Source organism: Oncorhynchus masou, chromosome 18 (genome assembly GCF_036934945.1).
Source record: "Oncorhynchus masou masou isolate Uvic2021 chromosome 18, UVic_Omas_1.1, whole genome shotgun sequence".
In the NCBI taxonomy this organism is placed as follows: domain Eukaryota; kingdom Metazoa; phylum Chordata; class Actinopteri; order Salmoniformes; family Salmonidae; genus Oncorhynchus; species Oncorhynchus masou.
In genome coordinates, this window is record NC_088229.1 from 33,370,250 (window position 1) to 33,393,826 (window position 23,577).

The window sequence follows — 23,577 nt, forward strand, 5'->3', positions numbered from 1 at the left end:
GCCTACCTCCTTAAGACAATGATTAACAACCCAGATATCTTGCCGGCAGAATGTAAATGGGGTTGCCAGCGCAACGTGAGATAAATTAGTAGTGCCTACTGTATATCAGCTCAGACGCCCCATCAGCACAAGGCTGCTCGCCATCAGAGTACGGTGGACCTCAGGGGTCAGACATAGTTATTTATCTCCTGGAGTAGAATAGGCAGGACTTTAATCATCATCACAATAGTCCTAAATGCAAGTAAGGCTTCTGATGAGCTCTTTTATCATCATGGGCTGCCTCAGAGTGTGCCAGACTGTCTGTTGAGCTGTCTGGACACGCTTGTCTTTGTCCGTCAGAGGGAGACTGACATTTAATCAAAGCTGCAGTCTAGTGCCCCTATTGACTGTACTCTTATACCCTACATTACCCTCACAGGTCACTCGTTCCATCACTGTCAAATGGCAATATTCCACAATTTTTCAACCTTATATCCATTATCTCCAGCACCATACCAGTGTCTACATATACTGTGTGAAAATGGCCATATGGTAGAGCATGGAAGAATCATGACGTTGTGTTTTTTCTTATTATCCATAATTGGATTCTATATGTATAACAGTTGGTGATATGTGTCAGTCAACTTGAAATATGAGTGTTTCACTTTGAGTAACTCCTTGTTTGGCTCCTGAAGGTTAAAGCAATGAAACTAAGGTGCCTGACCATTCATTTCTCACCCTCTTTGTGTTATTTTTCTGCTTTCATCTCTTGCCGTTCCACTAATTAATCCAGACATATCTTTGTTTTTATTTGGATTCTCTCTCTATCCAATTGGTCTCAAGGCCCTTCAGCAGTAAATTGTCCATTATCTGCGAAAAGTAGCAAGATGTTCAAATCCTTATACATTAACATGCTGTAAACGGGTCTCTGAGCTCCACACGCAGAACTATTACACGCTCCTGGCCATGTGAAACAGATAACGTCTGGCACTAAGAGTCTCTTGGCTGCAAGGCTTTCTTGGAAGAAAGTGATTAAATGCCATAGCAATGACCCCCCCCCCAGCTGGTGTTCTGTATGGGGAAACAAATGGCTGTAAATACAATCTGAGGATGAAAGGGACAGCTTCGTGAATAAATACATTTATTTTAGAAAGTTTCCTTTGTCTGTTAATGGACTTTCAAGTAATTTCAACTGACAGCCTTGACTTCACCCAGACACATCACGTGGATTACTTGGCCAAATTCTACATGTAATGCAAATATTCTCTCATATGTACATTTGTTTGCATTGGTTGGCAGCAAGGTTTTTGTTGGATTTGATATTTGTCCAAATGTTCAAATATATACTGAGCAAAAATATAAACGCAACATGTAAAGTGTTGGTACCATGTTTCTGAAATAAATGATCACAGAAATGTTCCACACGCACAAAAAGAGAATTTCTCTCAAATTAGTTTACTTCCATGTTAGCATTTCTCCTTTGCCAAGATAATCCATCCACCTGACAGGTGTGGCATATCAAGAAGCTGATAAAACAGCATGAACCTTACACAAGTGCACCATGTGATGGTGACAATAAAATGCCACCTCTAAAATGTGCAGTTTCGTCACACAACACAATGCATCAGATGTCTCAAGTTTTAAGAAAGCGTGCAATTGGCATGCTGACTGCAAACAATTGAATGTTAATTTCTCTACCATAAGCCACCCCCAACTCCAGATAATTTATCAGTACTTCCAACCGTCCTCACATCCGCAGACCACGTGTAACCACACCAGCCCAGGACCTTCACATCCGGATTCTTCACCTGTGGGATCGTTTTAGGCCAACCACATGGACAGTTGATGAAACTGAGGAATATTTATTTCTGTAATAAAGCCCTTTTCTTTGGAAAAACTTATTCTGATTGGCTGGGCCTGGCTCCCCAGTGGGTGGACCTGGCTCCCAAGTGGGTAGACTTACGCCCTAACAGGCCCACCCATGGCTGCCCAGTTATCTGAAATCCAGAGATTAGTGCTTAATGAATGTATTTCAATTGATTGATTTCCCTATATGAACTGTAACTAAGGAAAAATCATTGAAATTGTTCCATGTTGCATTTATATTTTTGTTCCGTATAGATTGATACATAGATTGAACTTTGCTGTAACTCCAAATCCCTTATGGTACCAAGATAAATCCAGTAAACATAATTTGGCTGATCACTTCAGGCATTTACTGCTTATCACACTGCCCAGTTTTAATGGCAACTGGGCCACTCTCCACTCCTGGGCCTCTTGAGGCCCGAAGCCAGACCTTTCCTTCCGGCTTTAGTAACGTCCTCTGAAGTCTCTTTCAGGCCTTGCCCCCAAGTGGACCCTAATATAGCTCCAGAACAGAAGACAGAGGACATCCAAAGGTCTTTGTTTCAAAAGCCAAATAACTCCTCATAGCCTATCTCTCATTCTGACATTCGTCTTGTTTTGGTGGTCTCTGGTTTTGTTGAAGTTGGAAGTAGGGGATGTCTGCGTCACAGATGGTTTCTCATAGGCTTGAAAGGCGAGCCGTGTGACCACAGTGCCTTGAAATGATAACAGTAAAGCGTGTCGTGGAATGCTACTGGACTTGACATTGTGGAACGATGGCTGTATTTCAAAGAAACTAAGGAAACCATGTTTGTTCTCCATAAATCTTGAATGGAGAATAAGCTCTCGTCTTATTAAGAAAATGTCACTTCATTGCTTTGATGGAGTCAGCAACTCTCTTCATAGTGACATACTGTATTTGTTATGACTGCTTTTTTCTGCAATGTGTATCTTGTGCATTGTATGGATGTGGCTCCTTAGAAGAACAAATGTGTAGCTTATAGAGCTAAATCTACTCTACAGGAAACTATTACGTTTTTGAAAGCTGCAGGTTTGTGCTGAGTATGTATTTTCCCTATAGTAGTGCTCTTTGAAGCGTTGATATCCAGAAGAGAATATCTTCAAACGGGCCCCTGAAGGACACTTAATGTCATAGGGGCCTCTGGATCAAGTTTTAATAGAGGCACAGAGAACCCTTATGAAAAAAGATTGCAGTCAGAGTGCAGTATAACTGCAGTACACTGGAATACAACTGCAGTTAGTGAGTGAATTATAACCACAGTATGCTACAAATACTGCATCCAAAATAACAATTTTCTTACTGCAGTAATTTAGCAGTGTAACTGTAGATATTCTGCAATGACTATGTCCAAAATACCACAATCGACAGCAGTTACTGCACTTTAACTGTAGTTTCAAAACCACAATATATTTTTGTAAGGGAATCATGATGTCAGCCCAACACTTCTCCTCCACACCGCCCCATGCTGTACGTCATTTCTCTCCTTTGAGTGTATTATACCTCTGGCCTGTGAAGGACAGATAAAACTGGTTGTTATGGAGAGGAACTGGATGATGTTTACTGCCTTTGAGGAGGCTTGCATGGGGCCATATGTTAATTTTCCAGTGCCATTCCTAATCCAGGTGTAAGGTTCATTTTTGTTGTACTAAATGGGGTAGATATACTCCATTTTAGCATTGCTTGCACTGATCTGTCTCGTATCTCGCAAAGACTAATGGGATGGATCAAACGTAGTTTGGCTACAATGTGGTGTCTAACATTAGATAATATTACCTAGGTGACATCATCTGCTGAACCCCATTTCTGCCTCAAAGCTGTCTGAATTAATCATGGAGCTAGCATAAATCATGCTGGGACTGTATGTCGACAACTTCAGTGCAATTTAAACAAGCCTTTTATGTCAATAAAGACAGAGCTAGAAAGCTAACTAGCTATGTCAGTAAGCTAGCTAAGAAGTTAGCTAAGCAGCTGATTAAGTCACAGCACTGGAGACCGACTTCCTTGCACAGAATTTGTGAAGGAGATAGCCACCACTTTGATCATTATTTCTCAAATTTGCAAACTATTAAATCACTGTCAACACGTGTTTAATCATTCAGTATAAACGCAACATGCAACAATTTCAAAGATTTTACTCAGTTACAGGTCAGATAAGGAAATCAGCCAATTTAAATCAATTCATTAGGCCCTAATCTATGGATTTCACATGACTGGGGATACAGTTATGCATCTGTTGGTCACAGATACCTTAAAAAAAAGTAGGGGCGTGACCACCAATTTGCCTCATGCAGTGCTACACATCTTCTTTGCATAGAGTTGATTAGGCTGTTGATTGTGGTCTGTGGAATGTTTTTTTTTTTTTACCCCTTTTTCTCCCCAATTTCGTGGTATCCAATTGTTGTAGTAGCTACTATCTTGTCTCATCGCTACAACTCCCATACGGGCCCGGGAGAGACGAAGGTTGAAAGTCATGTGTCCTCCGATACACAACCCAACCAGCCGCACTGCTTCTTAACACAGCGCACATCCAACCTGGAAGCCAGCCGCACCAATGTGCCGGAGGAAACACCGTGTACCTGGCAACCTTGGTTAGCGCGAATGCGCCCATTCCCGCCACAGGAGTTGCTGGTGCGCGATGAGACAAGGACATCCCTACTGACCAAGCCCTCCCTAACCCTCCCTAACTCTGGGTCTGAACACCTCACTCTGCAACTGGATCCTGGACTGACGGGCCGCCCCCCAGGTGGTGAGGGTACGCAACATCACCTCCGCAACTCTGACCCTTAACACCGAGGCCTGTACTCTGGAGAGGGATCAATTTGGAGGTGGAGGGTCTGTCATGGTCTGGGGTGGTGTGTGACAGCATCATCAGACTGAGCTTGTTGTCATTGCAGGCAATCTCAACGCGCGTTTGGTATACATATCCAAACGATCATTCTGGTCAGCGTTACGTCTGACAAAATCTTCAAAAAGTTATATTACAGGTCGAAGAAACATTTCAAACTAAGTACAGAATCAATCATTAGGATGTTTTTAATATTAATCTTCAATAAAGTTCCAACCGGAGTATTCCTTTGTGTTTTCAGGAGCCATGGAATGCAGGTCGCTATCATGTGCAATGCGCGCAGCCAGAAAATGGCTGACTGCCAGACACCTGATTCATTCTGTTGTCATTCAGTCCCACAACACAGTAGAAGCCTCATTCACATTTCTATAGACGGTTGACATCTAGTGGAAGCACTAGGAAGTGCAACATCATTAATATCTCAAGCGGGTTTCAATGGGAACTGTGTTGAGTACATACCAGCCTCAGATTTCTCACTTCCTGTTTTGATTTCTCCTCAGGTTTTTGCCTGCCATGTGAGTTCTGTTATACTCACAGACATCATTCAAACAGTTTTAGAAACTTCAGGGTGTTTTCTATCTAATACTAATACTAATATGCATATATTAGCAACTGAGACTGAGGAGCAGGCCATTTACTCTGGGCACCTTATTCATCCAAGCTACTCAATACTGCTCCCCAGCCATAAGAAGTTAACAAATTCGTGCACAACATTTCAGAGAAATACGCTTTTTGTGCATATGGAACATTTCTATGATCTGTTATTTCAGCTCATGAAACATGGGACCACCACTTTACATGTTGAGTTTATATTTTTGTTCAGTGTAGCTAGCTAATTATTCTGCCTTATTCATGGAGAGTCATATAAAAAAATAGGAAGTATTTTTTCATTGTTAAATTGTTGATGGTCTGGAATATTACAATTTGAAAATGAGTTCTACGTCCTACAAGACAGGTCGCTTGAAGTACAAGCGTTGTCAAGATGCCTTAGGACTTCTGTGGTTAGAGGGCTGGTGTTGTGTGTGTGTGTGTGTGTGTGTGTGTGTGTGTGTGTGTGTGTGTGTGTGTGTGTGTGTTTACCAGCCCTCCAGTACTTTCTTTGCTAACTGTCCTGGCCTTCGTCCATCTGTCTCCAGTTACCTCCTGGCCCTGTGAGATTGGCATGCGCCTGTATTTATTGCTGATTGCTCTGTGTGTGTGTAATGGCTTCTCTGTAAGTGGCCTGCAGGGCTTCTGGTGCTTAGGCAGGACTGGTGCCAGAACAAATCAGTTGGAAGGATATTTGATTTAAATAGGGGGCGCTTTTTTATCATGGGACCTCTGATGTCTGCAAGTGCTGCACACATTTGTTTTTTCAAATAGAACTGCTGGGTCTCAAGGGACCCCCCTTCAAGCTAATGCCATACTCATTTTGTCCAGACAGCATCAGATACAGTACAGTCGTTTTGAGAATGACACAAATACTAATTTTCAAAGTCTGCTGCCTCAGTTTGTATGTTGGCAATTTGCATATACTCCAGAATGTTATGAAGAGTGATCAGATGAATTGCAATTAATTATTTGCCATGCAAATTACCTGAATCCCCCAAAAACATTTCCACTGCATTTCAGCCCTGCCACAAAAGGACCAGCTGACATCATGTCAGTGATTCTCTCGTTAACACAGGTGTGAGTGTTGACAAGGACAAGGCTGGAGATCACTCTGTCATGCTGATTGAGTTCGAATAACAGACTGGAACCTTCAAAAGGAGGGCGGTGCTTGGAATCATTGTTCTTCCTCTGTCAACAATGGTTAACTGCAAGGAAACGCGTGTCGTCATCATTGCTTTGCACAAAAAGGACTTCACAGGCAAGGACATTGCTGCCAGTAAGATTGCACATAAATCAACCATTTATCGGATCATCAAGAACTTCAAGGAGAGCGGTTCAATTGTTGTGAAGAAGGCTTCAGGGCACCCAAGAAAGTCCAGCAAGTGCCAGGACTGTCTCCTAAAGTTGATTCAGCTGCGGGATCGGGGCACCACCAGTACAGAGCTTGCTCAGGAATGGCAGCAGGCAGGTGTGAGTGCATCTGCACACACAGTGAGGCAAAGACTTTTGGAAGATGGCCTGAATTTAAGAAGGGCAGCAAAGAAGCCACTTCTCTCCAGGAAAAACATCAGGGACAGACTGATATTCTGCAAAAGGTACAGGGATTGGACTGCTGAGGACTGGGGTAAAGACATTTTCTCTGATGAATCCCCTTTCCGATTGTTTGGGGCATCCGGAAAAAGCTTGTCCGGAGAAGACAAGGTGAGCGCTACCATCAGTCCTGTGTCATGCCAACAGTAAAGCATCCTGAGAGCATTCATGTGTGGGGTTGCTTCTCAGCCAAGGGAGTGGGCTCACTGACAATTTTGCCTAAGAACACAGCCATGAATAAAGAATGGTACCAACACATCCTTCGAGAGCAAATTCTCCCAACAATCTGGGAACAGTTTGGTGACGAACAATGCATTTTCAGCATGATAGAGTATCTTGCCATAAGGCAAAAGTGAAAACTAAGTGGCTCGGGGAACAAAACATCGATATTTTGGGTCCATGTCCAGGAAACTCCCCAGACATTAATCCCATTGAGAACTTGTGGTCAATCCTCAAGAAGCGCGTGGACAAACAAAACCCCACAAATTCTGACAAACTCCAAGCATTGATTATGTAAGAATGGGCTGCCATCAGTCAGGATGTGGCCCAGAAGTTAATTGACAGCATGCCAGGGCGAGTTGCAGAGGTCTTGAAAAAGAAGGGTCAACACTGCAAAGACTCTTTGCATCAACTTCATGTAATTGTCAATAAAAGCCTTTGACACTTATGAAATGCTTGTAATTATACTTCAGAATTCCATAGTAACATCTGACAAAAATATCTAAAGACACTGAAGCAGCAAACTTCGTGGAAATTAATATTTGTGTCATTCTCAAAACTTTTGGCCACGACTGTACATGGGCTACACATACTGAGACAGAGGGGCGCTATTTTGCTCGCTTGGATGATTTATCTGAGATTGATAGGTCTTTCTGTCGGTGCGCATCTCGGTCAAATAAATTATCAATATTACAAGGTACGATAGGGCAGGCCAGGCCCCCTAAGCCCCGCTCATAATGCCGGCCTTTGGCTTAGGCAGAGCTGTTCCACCATAATTTACTGTTCTTTACTATTAGTGACTACACTGATTTGTCATTTCTCTCCCACAGATATTGATGAGTGTCAGGTCTATAATGGGGGCTGCCAGCATCGATGTGTCAACACCAGGGGCTCGTACTACTGCGAGTGCAACCCGGGCACCCGTCTGCACACAGATGGCCGGACGTGCATTGGTAAGATCCAGGGGAGGGTGTGGAGGGGTCACCTGAGGTCAAAGGGGTGAAGGGGGGTGAGGGAGGTTTGGGATGAATCAGGTGGATGTGGTCCAACGTGGATGTATTCTGTTGTTGCCCTCACCGTCTGGAAGCTAGGCCACGGGAGGGTCTCCACCTTCTGCTTGTGTCAAAAGGGGGAAGAGTCTGTTGTGCTGGCAGAAGACAAGCTTTCCCACTGTTCCCCAGCAGCCCTGTCAGAGCAGGTTTGTGTCTGGGCATATATAGTAGTGCATTGTCTCCCCCTCTTCTTTCTCTCTCTCTCTCTTGCATATGTGTACATGCGCACACACACTCTCTCGCTTAGATCTCATCTGTTTTCCTCTGCAAGTTCCAGTGAGGCATCAGAAAGCCTATTTTAATTCACACAACAACAGCGTGTCAGGATAGCTCTCTCTCTCTGATTGATTAGGGAGCATTACCGCACAGCGGGCCAGACGTCAATTCAACGTCTTTTCCACATTGGTTTAACGTAATTTCATTGAAATGATGTGGAAACAACATTTATTCAACAAGTATGTGCCCAGTTGGTGGGAAGCCCCGAGTCCTGTTGAAACACAGTTGGCTTTGACCAGAGCTGGTCTGGATGAAATGTTAGTGTGCCTGTTATTTATAATTACCACAGAGATACTCCAAATGGGCCCTAAATTACACTACCTCAGTTTGTGAATAGAATTCTGCAGAGTGATGACTTAGAGTGCAGGTGGCCAACCCCTTTTCCTGGAGAGCTACTGGGTGTGCAGGCTTTTGTTCCAGCATGGCACTAAAATACCTGGTTCAGCTAATCAAGGTCTTACAGCTATTTAGTAGAAACAGGTGTGTTACTGTTAAAGCTGAGCTGGAACAAAATGTGCACCACTTAGAGCTCTCCAGGGTTGGCAACCCCAAATGCTGTCCTCTCAGCTCAACTACAAAGATTTTCAATCACATTGCTTTTCCTTTTCACCATTGAAGAGGCAGACCATGTGCTTTGACTAATTTTAGATTCCCTGTAGTCTTATGCACATCATCTGTGTGCAGTCCAGAAGAGTTATTTATTTAGATTTTAATCAGGCTGCTTTGAAGGCACAGAAACCTCTGATGGCATGATGTGTCAAACAAACCGCCTCGTCATTCTCACGATGTTTTTCACCAGGCCTAATTTTCCTCCTTTAAATGAAAGGCAGCTGATGAACTCAAGGATGCTCCAAACAGTAGAAAAACATAAGACATCCTTAACAAACTGTGTGTGATATGGCTTACTGAAAAAAAAAACATGAGTAGTGTGATCCTACTTTGCAAAAGTTTAAATGAAAGACTCACTCTTGATAATGCTTCATTTCCTTTCAATGAAGTCCTCCCTTTCCCTGAACAAAGTGTCGACCCATGTACGTCTGGCCTTTTAGATTATGAGCCCTAAGTAGTCTCAACTGTCCCCTAGCATTCCCAGATGAAGCAAACCGGCCAGGAAAGCATGTCTCTCTCCCTCTTCACACTAGAGTGCTCTGGAGCCTCCCTCCACTAAGAGCTCTGTTCCTGTGATTCCTCCTGAAACCAGGAGCAAGTACTATAGAAGCTAACTGCAGACAGTCAGTCTCATTGGATCTTAGCACAGTCAAAAGAGCCAACTCATCCATCATTAGGAAAATGATCATTGTTCTTTGTGAATCAGTGAAACTTGGACCAACGCTATATCGCTACCTGGCTCACATATTGGCTATGTGGAGTGTTGATTGATTTACAAACAATGGAGAGCAAATGGGCGATCTATCTTCCCAAACAACACTGTTGGCTTCCCCTGGGCACGTTGCCAGTCAGGGGAAGCCCTGATACTTTCCACTGATAATCACATGGCTTTCCTCCATAAACATAGGCCCTGTCCAGAAACAACCCATTTCCCCTATACCACTCTAGTTACTTTAGTAGATCTGACAGGACTAGGTGTAAGCAATATTGGTACAGCCACTACCATATTGCTTATATCTATCCATTCCTGTCAGATATACTGTACATAAGGTTCCAATGGCCTAGAGGTGAGCGGCAGGGGTTGTTTCAGTACAAGGTCCACTGCAATGAGCCACGTAAGTACCCCCTGCTGTCCGTACGCTTATTGGCCCAACACGATGGCTCGCTGATGGAGCGCCAAAAAATGAATTATCTCCGGCATTTCTCTCCATGTTATTATTGGGCTTTTCTTCCGAGATAGCAACTGAAGGGGAAACAGATTGGAGCAGAGGGGACTGTGTCTGCGATCATCACATTCCAAGGGTGGATTGGAGATGGGGTACATTTTTGTTTTTGTTTTGAAACTGGGACTCCCTTTTCTGAGTTCATCCAAATGAAAATGGAGGATCTACTTCTCATAAAGAGATACAGTTCACCTTGGGTTATGATACATCCAATGTTTGAAACGATCTCGTGGTGTCTCGCTCTTTGTGAGAAAACATATAGACGAACACTTGCTCCTGCTGTCAGAGAAAGCAGACCTACTGTACTTGTAATGTTCATAACAATTACTAGTCATTGTTAGGGCCAGGAGTTTATCCTGCTCTCATGAAAAACTCTGGGCCTGTGTCAATGTAGGTATTTCGGAAACAAAAAACAATAGTGGTCAAATTGTGTCTGTCTGCATTAGACTTTGAGAGCATCGAAACAGGTATTCTTTGTTCATATGATAACAAATCAACTTTATTTGTGTACTATACATCACCTTTAATTGTTCATCTGTTGTCGCTCTCCCTGTGTGTTTGTCTCCAGCCGTCCGATCCTGTGCCGTCAGCAATGGAAGCTGTGAGCAGAACTGTGTGCAACTGTCCCCGGCTCACTACCAGTGTCGCTGCAGACCCAACTATCAGCTCGCAGAGGACGGCAAACACTGCATACGTAAGTGCCGCTAGACTGCCATAAAAAAATGTCTGTCCGTGTAATATTCCATATGTTCAATATGAATCATAAAGTCATGTCCAGACACAGATCAGGTTGATGGTCGTTTATCAAGTGTTGCATGGCTCACACGTGTGTTCTGTGGTTGACTGATAGCACTGATCCACCATGAGGTGTCGCATTACGCTAGTTTTGTCAAAAACAATGAAATCAATGTTACTGCACTATTGTGCCTAAACTTTATAGTGGATGTGGGTGTGCACGCAATTTCTCAGTCCATCTTGGCCTTGAATCTCCATGCAGCACTAACTTTTTTGTCTTTGTTTGCCATGTCAGGGATGAGGTGAAATTACAAAATGCTGACTGTGCTGGCTATGCTAGCTGTGTTGACTTCGTTGGCTGTGTTGACTGTGCGGACTGTGTTGACTGTGTTGGCTTTGTGGTCTGTGCTTCAACAGCTCACTTCCTGTCTGTCTGTCTGTCTGTCTGTCTGTCTGTCTGTCTGTCTGTCTGTCTGTCTGGTCTGGTCTGGTCTGGTCCTGTCCTGTCGTGGGGCCGAATAAACCTGATGCAATTCCATGACTTTAACCCCAGCCTGGTGTTTTCCTTACCAACTCCACATTATTTTCTCAAACAAAGCTTGTGAAAACCGTGGACAAACACTGCATCCTCATAAAAGTAGAACTTTAAACAAACTCAAATGCACATGTGGCCATCGTTGTTTCCCATTCCCATTTGGTATGACCGCATAAAGGCATTTGACCGCATAAAGGCGTTTGACCGCATAAAGGCGTTTGACCGCATAAAGGCGTTTGACCGCATAAAGGCGGTTGACCGCATAAAACCATTGACCGCATAAAGGCGGTTGACCGCATAGAGGCATTTCATGGCTTGCAATGAATTTGAAACGTACTTAAAGGCTGGAGACGGCACTGATTATGTTCATCGATACTGTACTTACTAGCTTGTGTTAATGACTTCTAGGCCAAACTATAGCACCCAGATTTCCTCCTGCTAAAGATACAGTAGATAGAGGATACAGCTGTGCTGGAGTGGTTGGCTTCAGATATCGTGCCTGGCAGTCCCCAGTCCTTACCCAAAGCCCATTGGCAGCTCAGATCCTTTAACTTCAGACGGTTCTTATTGTGGTCGACAAGTAGATCTCGGATATCTCTGAGAGAGAGAGACCAGTCCGACTAGGCCGTCATCGCCTTGGCGACCTCTGACCAATGGTCTGTCTTGCCAGCAGAATGACTGGTAAATGCAATCATCAGGAGGCTTACCAGAGTTCCGCCTGTTGTTATTGTTACCGAACCCGATCCAAAAGCGACATATAGAAACGCATTAAATAGTTATCCACCTAGGGTGGATTTCAAACAAACCTGCATTATGAAAAAGTAACAATGTTACTGCTGTATCAATTCTATCTATGGGCAGATGTGGACATCTTCTACCTTTTCTGATTTTCTGTCCCTTTACAATATATGAAGCCATCTCCATTTCTTGCTTAGCTAGATGTGCACTGTCTAACATCATCTTCCATACATCAACAACTAACTACCAAGAAAAAAAATCTAAAAAGTTTTAAAAAGTGCATCATTTCTAGTAAGTGGATCTCCTTGGAAATTCACTCCTTGGGGGTGCAGACATGAAAGTAATTATGGCCTGTTCTGCACAGAGAGAGTAACCACACCCCCATTTAACCACATTACCCATTTACTCTCTTAAATCCACAGGGGAGACGGGCTAGCAAAAGGAAATGAAGTGTGTGTGGGTATCTGTCAGTCTGTGTATGTTGTAACGGTTTTGACTTGAGGTTATTGTTTGTAGGGGTGCCAGGTAGGTTGTGCCCACCAGAGAAAATATTGATTTTTCCTTTTGGTTTGGGAGGGGATGAGTCCCGTCTGGTCTGTCAAGTCAACACCATTACAAAGAACTCATGTAAAAGTCAGGATGGACATACACTTTTCATAAACCCTTAAAACATTGGAAATAACTTCAAAACAACTGTGTTCTTTCGCGTGGGTTGTATTACCAACATAAATGATCACACACATAATAATATAACAAATAATGAGCTCTGGTTCCTCCAGAAAAGTCCCATACTTCGGGCTTGAAAGAGTCCAGCCCGGTAAATGAGTTCAGTGAATTCAAGTGACCTTAGTCACGCAATGTTTGTCCGTTCATAAAGTGTAGCGTAAACCCAGTCTCAATCATACAATCAAAATATAAACTATTTTACCACACAACCATGAAGATTATCACATCTCAATAAGTCTTAAATCATCACGGTGTACATCACTCTAAAACAAATTAAACAGTGTATGCAAAATAGTTCTCGTCAGTCGGTCAGTCAGACAATCCAATCCAATCTGCCAACAGATCTCCAGAGGTGAAAGGCCATGAAGAACCAACAGAGAACAACAGATGTGTAGTCCAAAGGAAGCAATGAGTGGATCCGATCCTGGTTAAACTTGCGACTAGGCTACAAAGCACACTTTTAAATACAACAAAACAAACCGAGTAAAGAAGCTTTGGAACTGAGGGTTGAACACATCCTCATTCGCCTCTCCATCACCACCCCACTTTGAGCAGCTGATGCTGGCTATTTAAATGGGAATTAAAAGGGAAGCGCCCTATTGGAAGGAGAAGCACTGAGACGTTCAGGGCCGTCACAATGTGTGTGTGTATGTTGCTTATGTGTATTATGCATGTGTCTCTATTAGTCAGAGAGAGAGAAGGGCTGACAAGTGAATATTATGAAATGTGTGTGTGTGTGTGCTCATCCCTTGTAACTGTATTTCAGTAAGAAACCCCTGTGCAGACAGAAATGGGGGCTGTATGCACACCTGCAAGCATGACGGAGGAAGAGCTCAGTGCAACTGTCTTCCTGGATACATACTGGCACAGGATGGCAAAAACTGTGAAGGTAAATATCCATCATTTGCTAAATGAGTCTGGTGATGATTTTATTGGTTATGGTGGTGATGAGGATTATGATGATAATGCTAAAAAGCAAGTAGTTCAAAGTTGTGTGTGTGTGTGTTTGTCCCAGACATTGATGAGTGTGAGACCGACAAAGCTGCTTGTGCCCACGGTTGCCATAACACCCAGGGCTCCTTTACCTGTGTCTGTAACCCAGCATACGAGTTGGGTGCCGATGGCAGGAAATGCTATCGTAAGTCAACTCCCATTCACTCTGTCTACTATCATTTTCACTCAGTCAACTCACATTCTTTCTCTGTCTTCTCACATTCACTCTCATTCAACTGTTATTCACTATCAGTCAACTCCCATTCTTTTTCAGTCAACTCACATTCATTTTGTCAACTCTCATTCACTCAGTCAACTCCCATTCACTCTCAGTCCTGTTATTCACTTTGTCAACTCCCATTCTCTCTCAGTCAACTAACATTCACTATGTCAACTCTTATTCACTCTCAGTCAACTAACATTCACTATGTCAACTCTTATTCACTCTCAGTCAACTTCCATTCCCTTAGTCAACTCCTATTCACCCTCAGTCAGCTCCCATTCCCTCTGTCAACTCCCATTCACTCTCAGTCAACTCCCAATCTTTCTCATTCAACTCTAATGTTAGTTTGAATGTCTGCGCAGATCAGCAGAACTTCACAATGCAACGATAATCCTATATTCTGGGCATGTGGCCATATTTCTTTCTCTTAAGGAATCGAGATGGAGATCGTGAATGGTTGTGAGACTGCCAACGGAGGCTGTTCCCAAAAGTGCCAACACGCCACCCTTGGACCTGTCTGCAGCTGTCACCACGGTTACCACCTGGACGACGACCTCAGGACATGTGTGGGTGAGCAAATAGCAGTCTGATCGATATGGAGTGATTTTTATCTGCAAATAATTTTAAATTTGACATGAATTCAAAGTTATTGAAAAAATTGCCACTAAAATCTCTCCGTAGACAGACTTGTCAACAACGACTGTGTATGTTTCAGACTTGGACGAGTGTGAGGTGGGAAGCTCATGCTGCGAGCAGGACTGTACCAACTATCCCGGGGGTTACGAATGCTACTGCGGGGCTGGCTACCGTCTCAATTCGGATGGGTGTGGCTGTGATGGTACGTTCTATTAAGCAACATAACTTCCTTGATCAAAATTGGATCAAATATGTTTATTTTTATTTTTTATATATCTACACAGTATTATGACTTACTGCTTACTTAAAGACATCAACAGTATCTAAATCTGTCAAGATTGTAATAGTTGGCTCTTCCCAGTATACTGTACACAGTATGTATACTACTAGGGGGCAAATTGGACGGTGCCAATAATCGCAGTCTTGGCAGATTTTAGTTCCGTTGTTGATGTTTCTAAGCAGGAAGACACCCCGCTGTGTACGATGATGTCATGTCATGATGATGCTGAACCTATGGTGCTCTTTAATGTCATTTTCTGTGCTGTTTTAATAAGGGTGCTTGCTTAAACTTAAACTGTACATTTGCCTCAAACAATTTAAAACCCTGACACTACCATGAAATATATTTTAGACTGATGAAGCAAGCACATACAATTTCTTCAGGAAATCTGCATTTTCTGGTTGTTGATGTTGCAGATGTGGATGAGTGTCTGGTAGACAACGGAGGCTGTGACCATACCTGCCAGAACACAGCCGGCTCCTTTCAGTGCTACTGTCACCTAGGACACCGGCTAGATGAGAACCGTGTCTCTTGTATTCGTAAGTGGTAGTCAGGTAGAAATAATACATTGGGCCAGGAGTTTTCCTGACCTGGTTGTAACCTGACTAGGAAAAACTCTGGGCCTTAGTGGTAGGCTATAACTGGCAGTACAGGTTAAAGGCTATAGCTAGGGCCCAGAGTTTACAAGCAACAAATTGCTTTATGTTAATAAGTGGCATGCTCAACTGGATATTAGTTTGGAGAGAAAGTGTGCAAGGAGACTGTTGACTGTTGTACTTTCTACTCCAGCCCTGGAGGGGGCAGTAGAGGCGTTGGAGTGGAGCAGTCGCATCGCAGTGGAGCGCCCTCTGCCCCAGATAACCCTGCTGGGGGATTACTTCCAGCCGCTAGAGCGTTATGACGACTACGAGGAGGACAGCCTGGGAGAGCTGCGGGCCCAGAGCACCCTCACCCAGAACTTTGGTATACATACACCTCTAGTAACATCTACATAAGGCTGTCGTAACACCTATACAAGCAGCTTATAAGCAGTTCCTTAACAGCTTGTTTGCACCGATGTAGAATTTGGTTATTTTTAAGATTACTCCAAGTCCTTTCCCCAATATTTATCTACGTATACAGTACCAGTCAAAGGTTTGGACACACCTACTCATTCAAGGGTTTTTCTTTATTTTGACTATTTCCTACATTGTAGAATAATAGTGAAGACATCAAAACTATAAAATGACACATATGGAATCATGTAGTAACCAAAAAAGTGTTAAACAAATCTAAATATATTTTAGATGATAGATTCTTCAAAGTAGCCACGTTTTGCCTGTAAGGGGTGCGTACTGGTGGCAGAGAAGTCAGGCACAGGAGAGCAAAAACTGTGTTACAATGGCGCAGTTTAATAATAAAAATCACCGTAAACAAAACAATCAATAAAATGGGCACAAAACCCATCGCACACCAGAAATAACGTGCACAAGCACTTACAATAAACAATTCCGGGTAAGGACATGTGGGGAACAGAGGGTTAAATACACAACATGTAATGATGGAATTGAAACCAGGTGTGTGGGAAGGCAAGACAAAACAAATGGAAAATGAAAAATGGATCGATGATGGCTAGAAGACCGGCAACGCCGACCACTGGACGCCGCCCAAACAAGGAGAGGTACCAACTTCAGCGGAAGTCGTGACATTGCCTATGACAGCTTTGCACACTCTTTGCATTCTCTCAGCCAGCTTCATGAGTATTTTCTTCTACCAGATCTATTGTGTTATATTCTCCTACATTCAATTCACATTTCCACAAATTTCAAAGTGTTTCCTTTCAAATGGTATCAAGAATATGCATATCCTTGCTTCAGGGCCTGAGCTATAGCCAGTTAGATTTGGGTATGTCATTTAGGTGAAAATTGAAAAAAGGGGGCTATCCCACATTAAAAGTTATTGATATTTTTCTGGAATGACTGACCTTCATGTCGTAAAGCAATGATGGACTGTGGCTTCTCTTTGCTTATTTCAGCTATTCTTGCCATAATACAGTGCCTTGCGAAAGTATTCGGCCCCCTTGAACTTTGCGACCTTTTGCCACATTTCATGCTTCAAACATAAAGATATAAAACTGTATTTTTTGTGAAGAATCAACAACAAGTGGGACACAATCATGAAGTGGAACAACATTTATTGGATATTTCAAACTTTTTTAACAAATCAAAAACTGAAAAATTGGGCATGCAAAATTATTCAGCCCCTTTACTTTCAGTGCAGCAAACTCTCTCCAGAAGTTCAGTGGGGATCTCTGAATTATCCAATGTTGACCTAAATGACTAATGATGATAAATACAATCCACCTGTGTGTAATCAAGTCTCCGTATAAATGCACCTGCACTGTGATAGTCTCAGAGGTCCATTAAAAGCGCAGAGAGCATCATGAAGAACAAGGAACACACCAGGCAGGTCCGAGATACTGTTGTGAAGAAGTTTAAAGCCGGATTTGGAAACAAAAAGATTTCCCAAGCTTTAAACATCCCAAGGAGCACTGTGGAAGCGATAATGTTGAAATGGAAGGAGTATCAGACCACTGCAAATCTACCAAGACCTGGCCGTCCCTCTAAACTTTCAGCTCATACAAGGAGAAGACTGATCAGAGATGCAGCCAAGAGGCCCATGATCACTCTGGATGAACTGCAGAGATCTACAGCTGAGGTGGGAGACTCTGTCCATAGGACAACAATCAATCGTATATTGCACAAATCTGGCCTTTATGGAAGAGTGGCAAGAAGAAAGCCATTTCTTAAAGATATCCATAAAAAGTGTTGTTTAAAGTTTGCCACAAGCCACCTGGGAGACACACCAAACATGTGGAAGAAGGTGCTCTGGTCAGATGAAACCAAAATTTAACTTTTTGGCAACAATGCAAAACGTTATGTTTCGCGTAAAAGCAACACAGCTCATCACCCTGAACACACCATCCCCACTGTCAAACATGGTGGTGGCAGCATCATGGTTTGGGCCTGCTTTTGTTCAGCAGGGACAGGGAAGATGGTTCAAATTGATGGGAAGATGGATGGAGCCAAATACAGGACCATTCTGGAAGAAAACCTGATGGAGTCTGCAAAAGACTTGAGACTGGGACGGAGATTTGTCTTCCAACAAGACAATGATCCAAAACATAAAGCAAAATCTACAATGGAATAGTTCAAAAATAAACATATCCAGGTGTTAGAATGGCCAAGTCAAAGTCCAGACTTGAATCCAATCGTGAATCTGTGGAAAGAACTGAAAACTGCTGTTCACAAATGCTCTCCATCCAACCTCACTGAGCTCGAGCTGTTTTGCAAGGAGGAATGGGAAAAAATGTCAGTCTCTCGATGTGCAAAACTGATAGAGACATACCCCAAGCGTCTTACAGCTGTAATCGCAGCAAAAGGTGGCGCTACAAAGTATTAACTTAAGGGGGCTGAATAATTTTGCACGCCCAATTTTTCAGTTTTTGATTTGTTAAAAAAGTTTGAAATATCCAATAAATGTCGTTCCACTTCATGATTGTGTCCCACTTGTTGTTGATTCTTCACAAAAAATACAGTTTTATATCTTTATGTTTGAAGCCTGAAATGTGGCAAAAGGTCGCAAAGTTCAAGGGGGCCGAATACTTTCGCAAGGCACTGTATGGACTTGGTCTTTTACCAAATAGGGCTATCTTCTGTATACCACCCCTATCACCCCAGGAAAGACATTCCACAAATGCACTTATAATAAGGCACACCTGTTAACTGAAATGCATTCTAGGTGACTACCTCATGAAGTTGATTGAGAGAATGCCAAGAGTGTGCAAAGCTGTCATCAAGGCAAAGGGTGGCTACTTTGAAGAATCTCCAATTTTATATTTTGATCTGTTTTAATCTTTTTTGGTTACTACTTGATTCCATATGTATTATTTCATAGTTTTGATGTCTTCACTATTATTCCACAATGTAGAATATAGTAAATCTAAAGAAAAGTCATGGAATGAGTAGGTGTGTCCAAACTTTTGACTGCTACTGTATATTTTTTTAACTTCTTCTTCCTCTTCCTTCTACTCCTCTTCTTCCACCTCCCCAGTGTGTCTAAACAACACGTTTGGTTACGACTGCAGCCTGACGTGTGACGACTGTTCCAACGGTGGCGTGTGTGACATGGAGGAGGGCCACTGCGACTGTCCTGATGGGTGGACAGGCGTTGTCTGCAACCAGAGTGAGTGAAGCCATGCAGAGAAAACAAAACATCAAAACCCTCAAAGTCACAGGTGATGCTGATCACCTGAGAGAATTTATTTACTAGGAACTAAACGAAAGCAAACCAATGTAAACATGGAGGGGACTGCAAAACATTTCCTTTGCAAAAAGGTTTTGCAACAGTTTGCTATGGTGTTCACTCATGAATACACCCCTGTTGTGTTACTAGTCATCTAAGTTCGAACCAAATGTCTCTCTATCTATTGCTGGATGAAGCTATAAAAGTGGCCTACCTTATGTTTAAATGGAATTCACATTCTGTCAGACATGATCATCCTACAGAAAATTCTGTATTTTGATGATGCATTTTCTGTGTATAGCTTTGTTGAGAGAAATAACGCCCTACCTCTGTCTCTGTTTCTCTCACCCTCTCTCGCTCTCTCTCTCCTCCCCTTTGCCCAGCTTGTCCAGAGGGCACCTTTGGCAGGAACTGCTCCTTCAGCTGTAAGTGTAAGAATGGTGCCACCTGTGACCCTGTGAACGGGCACTGCCGCTGCCCGCCTGGCATCAGCGGGGACAAGTGCCAGGATGGTGAGTTGGCACAGATTCATGTTATCATGCAGCACTGGATCAAAATGGCATTGCTTTCTCTCAAAAATGTACAATTTATTTAGCTTACAATTGAACCAATGGAATTGTCCTAAAAGTGCAACTCTTAATATTGGTGCACATTATAATATGTTGTACTTTCTACTCTTGCCTCTGTGTCTCTGTGTTCTGTAGGCTGTCCTAAGGGCCTGTATGGGAGACTTTGCAATAAGAAGTGTAACTGTGCCAATAACGGGCGCTGCCATCGTACCTATGGAGCCTGCCTGTGTGATCCCGGGCTCTACGGGCGCTTCTGTCATCTAAGTGAGTGGAATGATGTCTCGTTGCCTCTCCACCTCTACCTGTAGTTTCTTTCGCTCTATTTCCTTTATGTCAGTGATTCCCCTCTTGTTGGAGGAGAGAATATTTTGCAGGTTTATATCTTATTTCCTGTAATTCTATATGTTTTACCATGGTGTGGATAGTTTTTGTTTGTTACCATTTTAAAGAAAATGTCCTGCAATTATATGCATTTTGATATGGGGTGGAGAGAACATTTTGTGGTTTTAAAGCTAATTTCCTACATTTCTCTGCATTTTGCCATGTCTTATATGTGTTCATGTGACACTGTTTCTGAGTGGCTCAAACATTAGAACATTTTCTCCCTGAATGTCAAAACCAATGGGCAAAAACACCTAGCTAAAAAACGTTATCTGACCTCGGCTAGTTGATCTGGACATTTCTGACAAGTTATAAATAGCTCTCTAAGGTCTGCAATGTCTGACGTGACAAAAGGACAACTGATGATGCTCTACCCAATTTAGAAATGGCACCTTGTGCAATCTACTATTACAACTTTCAAGAGTAAGTTGAAAGTCCTACTGAGTTCCTTAAAAATCCAGCATGCTCCACAGTTTGGGAACCACTGCTTTATGTAACCCTTTCACTCCCTGTAGCCATTTCTCTGATTGCCGGGACCAGTGATTACCTCAAGGAAGGACTCATTCCTGTGAACTGGGGCTGTTCGGCCAATAGGATTGCTGATCTAGGATCAGGTCCCCTATGTTGTGATCAATATGATCTAAAAGGCTAAACTGATCCTAAATCAGAACACCAACTCTAAGATGCTTTATTTGATTTGAGTTATTAGGATCCCCGTCATCCGACGTCAATGGTGAGAGCTCATCTTACTGGGGTCCAACGCACAACGGAAAATACATTACAGACAAAAGACTTTACAATTTACATACGTTTAAAAACATTAACGTGTGTGTGTGTGTGTGCGCATCTATCAGTTACACATACATGTCAGTACATACACACAACAAGTAGGTCACATGGGGGAGAGGTGTTGTGCCGTGAGGTGTTGCTTTATTTATTTTTTGAAACCAGGTTTGCTGTTCACTTGCACTATATAAGATGGAAGGGAGTTCCGTGCACTCATGAACCTGTATAATACTGTATGTTTCCTTGAATGTGTTCTGGACCTGGGGATGGTAAAAATACATGTGGCATGTCTGGTGGGGTAAGTGTGTGTGTTAATGCTGTGTGTAAGTTGACTATGCAAGCAATTTGGACAAACATGAATGTTTCTTATGAATACAAGAAGTGATTGTCAGTCTTTCCTCAACTCTTAGCCAAGAGAGACTGGCATGCATAGTATTAATATTAGCCTTCTGATTACAATGAAGAGCAAGACGTGCTCATATTGTCCATATGACTGGACAATAATCAAGATAAGATAAAACCCATATTTATGAATAAGGGCCTCGGACTTCTCTTCCCCTGCACTACCATGTAAACAGTTGTGCAGTGTGTAACCTATCAGGCCTGCAGTCCTGTTTAACGCTAGGTGTGCCGTCTCTCCCCAGCGTGTCCTAAGTGGGCGTTCGGCCCTGGCTGCTCGGAGGAGTGCCAGTGTGTCCAACAGAACACCCTAGAGTGCCACCGCAACCATGGCTCCTGTGTCTGCAAGCCAGGCTACCAGGGAAAGAACTGCCAGGAGGGTCAGTGGTCCAGAAGATGTTCTGCACACACGCATGAGCGTACCCAGACACAAGCATACACACACATGCACATGCACACGTATGTGCACATGCACACATAAACACACACACGCATTCACATATACATATACCTATGTACATGCACGCACACACACACAGACACACAAACAAACACAACACGCATAACGTCAATGGAATGGTTCTATCTGGCTTGATCTCGGTCAGGAAACGGGCCCTAAATGTGTAACCAGTACCTTTAACCCACCTTCGCTCCTCTCTTCTAGAGTGTAATAGAGGATACTATGGCCTGGCCTGCAAGAGGACATGTCAGTGTCCATCTGGGGTACCCTGTGATCATGTGAAAGGGGAGTGTCTGAGCCAGTGCCCACCTGGCTTCCATGGGGACAACTGTGACCTAGGTGGGTACAGTGCATGGCATGCCAACGCCAACAGAATAGTACTTTCTTGTCCATGTATTGGGAACAGAAATGTGTATTTATTGTTTCTTCTAACTCCCTCAGGCGAGACAACATAAAAAGCTTGCAGACATGCACACAGACACACACACACTCACTCGCACTTGCACACATGCACAGTATGGCATCTAAGTCTATTGCACTCATTCTCTGTCATGGCTAGGATTCCAAAGCGACTGGTTTCATGTTTGTTTTTGCTAGTTTTCTCATGGTGTTTCTCATGGACTCAGTCTTTCATAAACACAGTAGTTGCAGCTGTTTATGAGTTCGTCTTCTTTTAGATGTGGTACTCAACACTGGTCTTCTGTTTTCCCCTCTCTTGAGGTTTGTGCTGAGCAGTTACACAATAATCAACAAGAGACGGATGGGGTGTCTCCAACTCTAGTCCTGGAGAGCTACTGGCCTGGGTGTGCAGGGTTTGGTTCTAACCCAATTCCAACAGACCTGCTTCGCCTAGGGCCCTATAAAATCTGTGTTCCAGACAGAATCACGGAATACAGAAAATAAAACTAAATTAAACAATATTAAACAATGTATTCAAAACAACTAGTAGAAAATCAACTAAATGTATTGAACTTATTAGAAAATGCATGGATTTGCCCAAGTTATTCATAAGAGAAGAACAAAATGAATCAGTGATTTGTATTTTCCTGCAACTTTCTGAAACGGCACTTGTGTGTGTGTGGTGCGCATATGTGTAGCCGTTAGCGATGACGCTAATGACAACCTTCTTCTGGGAGAGATGGAAAGGCTCTGCCAAAAACCTTCTCCATTAAATGTAAACTACAAAGTAACCTATGCCTACCTGGTATATCATAATCATTTGCATCAATCCAGTGGCCATTTGTTTTGCAAACTCTGCGATCACATGAGCTCAGGTGCTTTACTTGCATATATTCTATTTTTCTAAGACCTCAAGTGGTCTCCTGATGTGGTTTAAAGCTCCAGTGCAGCCGTTTTTATCTCCATATCAAATTTTTGGGTAATAGTTAAGAACCTTGTTGTGAATTGTTTTCAATTAACATTGTCAAAAAGAAACACAAATAGCTTGATAGCGAAGGGTAATTTCTCAAGTAAGACTTTTGCTAAGACTGCCTGGGAGTGATCTGAAAATGTGCTGTTATTGGTAGAGGTTTGGAACACTTTCTTATTGGTCTATTTAACTCATTTCATTTCACCATGGAA

General features: G+C 42.9%; 1 protein-coding gene across 1 annotated transcript in view; it reads left to right on the plus strand.

Moving 5' to 3' along the window:
• LOC135504444 (multiple epidermal growth factor-like domains protein 6) overlaps positions 1 to 23,577 on the plus strand; it is a 77,793-nt gene that overhangs the window by 15,515 nt on the left and 38,701 nt on the right. The window contains exons 2-14 of the mRNA XM_064923053.1: positions 7,922 to 8,044; positions 10,820 to 10,945; positions 13,752 to 13,874; positions 14,001 to 14,123; positions 14,634 to 14,771; positions 14,917 to 15,039; positions 15,534 to 15,656; positions 15,907 to 16,080; positions 19,210 to 19,341; positions 19,785 to 19,913; positions 20,106 to 20,234; positions 21,782 to 21,916; positions 22,201 to 22,335. Of these exons, the coding sequence (XP_064779125.1) occupies positions 7,922 to 8,044; positions 10,820 to 10,945; positions 13,752 to 13,874; positions 14,001 to 14,123; positions 14,634 to 14,771; positions 14,917 to 15,039; positions 15,534 to 15,656; positions 15,907 to 16,080; positions 19,210 to 19,341; positions 19,785 to 19,913; positions 20,106 to 20,234; positions 21,782 to 21,916; positions 22,201 to 22,335 (1,713 nt within the window). The remainder of the gene's footprint in view (positions 1 to 7,921; positions 8,045 to 10,819; positions 10,946 to 13,751; positions 13,875 to 14,000; positions 14,124 to 14,633; positions 14,772 to 14,916; positions 15,040 to 15,533; positions 15,657 to 15,906; positions 16,081 to 19,209; positions 19,342 to 19,784; positions 19,914 to 20,105; positions 20,235 to 21,781; positions 21,917 to 22,200; positions 22,336 to 23,577) is intronic.